This window comes from Eufriesea mexicana, unplaced genomic scaffold, assembly GCF_001483705.2.
Source record: "Eufriesea mexicana isolate 0111107269 unplaced genomic scaffold, ASM148370v2 scaffold2021, whole genome shotgun sequence".
NCBI lineage: Eukaryota > Metazoa > Arthropoda > Insecta > Hymenoptera > Apidae > Eufriesea > Eufriesea mexicana.
The window spans coordinates 744,544-750,955 of record NW_016910121.1 but is presented as its reverse complement, the minus strand read 5'-3'; the positions used below and the strand labels follow the sequence as shown (position 1 = coordinate 750,955).

The 6,412-nt window shown below is 33.9% G+C and overlaps 1 protein-coding gene across 1 annotated transcript; it reads left to right on the top strand.

Annotated features, from left to right (window-relative positions):
* Nucleotides 1-1,658: 1,658 nt before the first annotated feature.
* Nucleotides 1,659-2,554, top strand: LOC108549427 (uncharacterized). Its single transcript, XM_017902795.1, has 2 exons — nt 1,659-2,005; nt 2,374-2,554. The coding sequence occupies exons 1-2, from the start codon at nt 1,848-1,850 to the stop codon at nt 2,552-2,554; spliced, it is 339 nt and encodes a 112-aa protein (XP_017758284.1). The 5' UTR covers nt 1,659-1,847.
* Nucleotides 2,555-6,412: the final 3,858 nt, after the last annotated feature.

The window sequence follows — 6,412 nt, the reverse complement described above, 5'->3', positions numbered from 1 at the left end:
TAACCAAAGCATTAACCATTTTGAAATGAATAATATATTTTATGGTAATTACTGGATTAAATATTTCTTAAGAAATAATGAGAGAATTAAAATAATATTAAGCAACCTTATACAATTTCATGACTGCATCAACAATACAGGTATATTATTCTAATAAAAATAAGCTGCATCTCAAAGTAAAGGAAGAGTACATTGAATGAAGGTAAATATTTCAAAACTATGATTTCCTAATATTGTTAATTATATAAAAAATATAATTTATGCAGGTTGCAGAATACTTCCTGGTCATCCCATCAGGCAAAGAATGTACAGACTTAGATTCATTCTCCTCTGCTTGCCGAATAAATAGAATATAAAACACGATTACGGTGCTAATAAATTATAACTATTTACTTTGTTATGATACACAAAGACGTTGAAACGTTGAAATTGTACGGAGAGTACAAGCGGAATACGATTTCGTTCTTCGATCGTGCAAATAGTAGAGGATCACAGCAGCGCTGGCCGGAACTCTAAATAAACTTTTGCATACAAGCTTCTTTGTGCGTTTATGCATATTCGAGGTATGAAGATAGACGTGTTGTTTGTTTATGTGTTACGCTCGCGGCGGCTTTCATATGAGCCTGTTTGTCCTTTTCTCTGTTTGTCTCTTTATTTTCATACCTTCGTGCCCCTTTCCTCGGCGTACCCTCGCCGTTTTTCATTTGCTCGCACTCCTTGACTTTCCCTTTCTTTCTTTCACCACCCCTCCCGTTTGGACGCTTTCCTTTACGATCGTTTCCATTCTTATTTGTGTCGTACTGTTTTACTTTCATTCTGTCCTGCTGATTCGCCCAGACTTTTCACCCCTTTTATACTTTTATACGTACTTCCGTTTATGTGGGCACTTTCCTGCCCTCTTGTTTGTTTCATCGTTCGCTTTACCTTGCTTTTCCTTTGTGCAATATTTTTCTGTGTGGTTTCTTTTCTCCTTTTTTTCCCTCTAATGCTGTCTTAGAAGTTTGGGGATATTTTAAACTATATATGAAAGTGTTCATTGTTATATTATATTTGTGATTATAGTATAGAGTAATTGTGTGATATTACAGAGACTGTTTGAAAATTGTTATACTTCATAGAATAATGATTATTTTAAAGGTTATGTTCTGTACCTTTTTCGTCCATTCCATGTTTGAACTTCATTTTCTTTTATACTTTTTTGTTCTTAATTTTTCTAACTTCTCATTTACTCCAGGCACTTCTTGCGTTCCCGTTTTTATCTCGCCATCCTTTTCATGCATTAATAAATCCTGTTCTCATCCTCCTTTTCATATCGACCACGATCCCCCCTCCCTCCTTCTTTCTCCCTTTTTAATCCCTCATTTACTCTTAACTACCATTAACCACACTCTCTTCTAGCTTCTCTTTATTTTATCCATTTCCTCTCCGTTTATATTTCAACTTCTTCCTTCTTTTTTCTTTTTCCCTACTAGATTCCTTATTTCTCATAAATACCTTTCAATTCAGCTCTCTATTCCTCTCTTACCTATTCCTGTTTCTTTTTCTATCCACCATGGCAGTTCATTTCCTCTTTTAAATATTTTATTTGTTTATCCACTTTCTCAACATTTATTTTCTCCATCTGTTTTCCGTCCTCCACCTATAACGTTTCTCCCTCTTTGTTTTCTTGCCTTCTCATCCACCCATTTCTCTTAAACTCTCATTCTTTTTCTTTCTCCCACTCATGTATTGTCCTCGACATTGATCTCTCGCGGCTTGCGAACAGGTCTGGCGCACGCAGACCGGAGATAGGGCACGTTGTCGAATACAAACGGGCCAAAGGCCTTCAACGTCACAGCGCACAACGAATGCAATTTGCCGGCGCCGCGTTTAATTACACTCCAGGCGGTCACAGGTCCGCGTGCCGAACACGAGGACATGATTCTGCCATTGAGCTGATCGCAGTGCTATCCCAACAAGAATTTCCTGTGTCGGTAATCATCGCTGATTACAGCGCCTCGAGAAGGTATTTATCATTTTGACGGTGAAGGCATATTGGAAATAGAAACTTAATTTTCTTAGGTCCGAGTTCAAATATAAATGTATATTTGGGTTTAGTTTGGATTGGACTAGGTTATACGTATACGCATCCCTATTGCGTAGGGAACTATATTACGTTACGGCCCTGTCCTGATCGCTGTTTATGTTTCTTGCCAGTTCTCGTTGAACGGGGTATGGGTTAGATTTGGGTTTAGGTTTTATGTTTGGATTTGTATTCGAGTTTGTGTTTAGGTTTAGTTGCGAGTTCGGGTAAGGTTATGTTACATACAAATAGGAAACTCAGTTTATATCTCTTTAAAGATGCCATTTATAATATTGCGTTTTTTATTCTAGGTTGTTTTGTTTCTTTGGAAATCATCCTTTCGCCATGACCAGGCTAATGGAAGAATACTGCCATGGTATGTTTCTCTACACACAGAGCGTGTACTTTCCCCTGGTTAACACGAATAAAAGTTTAATAGCACTGAATATTAATTACCCGATTAAAATATTTTTTTTAGGAGAAACTTCATAATTGCACATTCCTTAATAACGTATATTTATATGCTACATGAGAGGAAAATAAAATATTTTAACACTGGACTGATTGCTTTTACACGGCTTATTGCATTGGTTGTATGGGGTTAAAACTACCGCCATTACACTAAACTCAGTGGCCGAAGGATTAGGTTAGTTTAATCAGGTAAAAAAAAGTTTTCAGGCGTGAATCTCCACTTTTATTTTTACCACAACGTGAATCTGAAAATATGCGGAATTTTATAAGAAAACGTAATTCAAATATTCCCATATTCACGGTGTTTTAAAAATCAAATAGAAAGTAGTTAGGAAATTAAATTTTAATTTTGCTCGAGTTAAATTACGTTTCTCCGTTTCGATAATATAACGTTGATTGTATTAAACGCACGCAAAGGAAATTGCGAGTAACGAACAGGAGCAAAAAACCAATTTACATCTTCGAAACAAAAGGAATACAATTTCATAAAGATTGGCTCCGTTATATCCTCGCGTAGCTCGTAAAACGCTACAAACCTGTATATACATACAGGACCACCTTGTTTTATCGTTTCGTTATAAACGAAAATAAATAACAGGAAAATAAGTTTCCGATAAATTGGTGTTTACGTGATACAGACCAATAATTGGAATAAGAAAAATTCTCTGCTAGAGAGAATAAAAAAAATGACCAAGTATTAAAATGATAGATACTTTCCAGATAAAAAATTTAGCCTTTCATGGTACATATTTTCAGAACGTCGCGGACATCTTAATTACGCCTATGGCTCATACCCGTCGCAACATTCCACGAGATTTCTCTAGAACCCATTTCATCTGATACTTCCATGTTTTAACTTAATACTCGACGCGTATCTGTTTCCTTCTTATTAAGTATAATAACCGTAGAATCTCCAATACTGCGTACTTCCGTCAGAAACGCATTCAGCAACCGTTTCATCGGTAGAGAAACGATTCGACGTTCAGAGATTCGAACCGATAATATTCCACTTGTATATACTGAACGAGACAACTGTGGAGTATAGATACTATAGTACGATATAGACGAAACGATAAATAAAGCACGGTTAAATGACTTGGCGTAAGAGATCTTGCAAATGTAATTAATCGATGGTATTAACAGGTAATTAAAGTTTGAAGAAGTTCGCGTAACAGTTTTATGGGAAATGTAGAACTTAGCAACCCTTAAGTATCGACGTTTAAATACATAATTTCGTTTAATATTGGTAAAACGAATGGTCATCGAGTAATAGGTTCGTTTCACTAAGTTCACTTAACTAAAACTTTGCTTTAAATGGAATTTATCCGTTCGACCTGGAACACAATTTTCATCGATCACCATCGTATATTCGTGTATATTTCGCCTTGAATATTACAGACCGAAAACACGGAAACGCTTTTACCGAACGTCGATAACAACAATACGATATTAGTATAGTTACATATATGAACGTTTCGCGCCGTCTATTTATTACGTCACTCACAACTTCCAATTCGTATTAAAACTGTATAAAACTTTACTGTTTAAATCCTTGGAAATATGGATCGAAAGTTGCTAAAGTTTTATTTTGTGATTTGATGAAAATAGTTTCGAATAGTATAGTAGAGACACTGAGAATTTCGCAAATATTGAATGTGGAAAAATTCTGAAGGTAGTCGATCTATTACTCGTTATTTTACGTTTCAGGTTATGTTTTCATTATGTTTAATGAAACTGTTAAAAAGAAGCCATGCAAACACTAAACCTACCAGATCAGTCAATGTGATGAATTTTAGATAGTCTATTTTTGGCGAAATGAACATCGACTTCCATTTAGGTATACACGTAATTATATACACCCATGTATTTTCATCCTAACACTTTGATTACTATCTTCTACGTCTAGTATATTTAGCTACATGTTACAGGCAGGTGATTTTGGTACTAATGATACATCAGAAGTTACAAGGTACAAAGATCAAAGCACTTTGATCACACAAAGTATTTTAAACTCAAATTTGTAAGTAAACTTATATGCAGTTGTTCATAAAAATACTTGAATTTTCACTCTGTCTTTACTGTCATAAATATTATAACCTAACATAACGTAATACATTCTTTATATTCACTCTATGTTTATTTAAAATACATGGCATAAGCATCAAATTATTTTGTTTGTCTTTCTAAATAAACCTAACATATATCATTTAACCAAACTCCAACAAATATCCTCATATTAATTTATATTAACGATAAACAAAAATAATGAGAATAACTTCACTATTCCTACTCAATTAAACAATTTTATCATAATTTAATATTATAATGTATAAAAAGTGAATTCCGTCAAAAAAAATTCTATTACATAACCTCATTATTGACTCTTCAATTTTTCTTTTTCTCCTTTGATCAGAGCAATTTGTCAGTTTCCATTAAACAGCATTTTCCTGGCATCTTGAAAATTCTATTCTCGTACGCATTTCGAACGTAAAACAAAACGAATGTCGGTGAAAGCGATGGCTATCACGAGGTAGTAGATTCCATAATCCATCAAAGCAATGATAAATCGATGACACTATCGGGTGCCCGTTTCGGCTTTGTTTCGAAATCAGCCGTGCGGCGAAAGCACGGCCGCGTTTGAATAAACGCTGCCACGGGATACCGACGATATTATCGCGTCGGATGTTATCGATTTCAATCGTTATGCGGGCTCGTTTCCTGCGTATTTATCGGGGAATTTCGCGAGCAGGCCTTGCTTGCATGGAACCGCTCCGCCCATTAACTTTGTAGGGGAGAAAAAGAGTTACATTGAAAACGTTGCCTTCCTCTACTTGTTCCTTCGCGAATTACTGGTCTGTACGGAGCGTTTCTAGAAAGTGGGACGAGCTGAGGTCCTTTTTCTACTTTTCTCCTTTTTCATCTCCACTTCTTTTTTCTATTTTCTTCCTTTTTGGGCTACGAAAAATTTGTTGAGAAAAATATAGATTTATGACAGAATATTCTTTCATGAAATTTATTATATACATTGTACGTATTTTATATGTAAAAATTAAATAAATTTTATTATTGGGAAACAAGATTTTGTTTATGTTAAATATGATACAATACTGTGCCAGATATTTTACCTTTCATCTTTGTATGCAAACGCTCGATCTTCCTGTTGAAATTGTATTTACTAGATCACGTAGCGCCGATGACCGGGAGTATGATCGTCACGTATTTGCTGCCTTTGGTTTCAATAGATGATACGAAACGTGGAGTTAAAGCTAATCGTTTAGAAATGTGACAGCAAACGTTAAGGGACAAACTGAAATATAATGAAATATTGGAATATCGATTTGTCATAATCCAATATTTTCATATCCTAAAATATTTCATGTTACTGAATATATTTACTCTTCCATCATTTATTTAAGATATATATAATCCAATTATATTAATCACGGAATTAAATAACCTCAAAAATCTTTGTCTATAAAATTTATTAAGATTTCTAACAAAATATATTTTTATTTTTATTAATTTACTAACTTTTCTTCTCAGTATAGTTTAAATTTATTAATTTTTTATTTCTGGGTGTTTATTATATAGAAATACTAATTTATGCTTTTTACATATAAAAAAGATTTTTCAGATAAGGTTATGTATATATGAAAATGTCTTGTTTTAATTATTCGGGGGATATATGTAATACAATAAGAATAAATAGAATTAATAAAAATTGGATAATATATATAATAAATAATAATAAGGATAATACGGAGGCGTATAATAATATGCATATTCACTGTTTTCAAAAAGAAAAGCAACAACGTTACCAATATTTTCCTCCGTCAATTTATCGTGACCTCCAATAAAAAAAAAGAAGTTCCATCTCGT

Coding starts and splice junctions, on each gene's coding strand:
- LOC108549427 (XM_017902795.1), top strand. CDS start 1,848: ATGCAATTTGCCGGCGCCGCGTTTAATTACACTCCAGGCGGTCACAGG. Junction 2,006..2,373: donor GATTACAGCGCCTCGAGAAG/GTATTTATCATT, acceptor TTTTTATTCTAG/GTTGTTTTGTTTCTTTGGAA.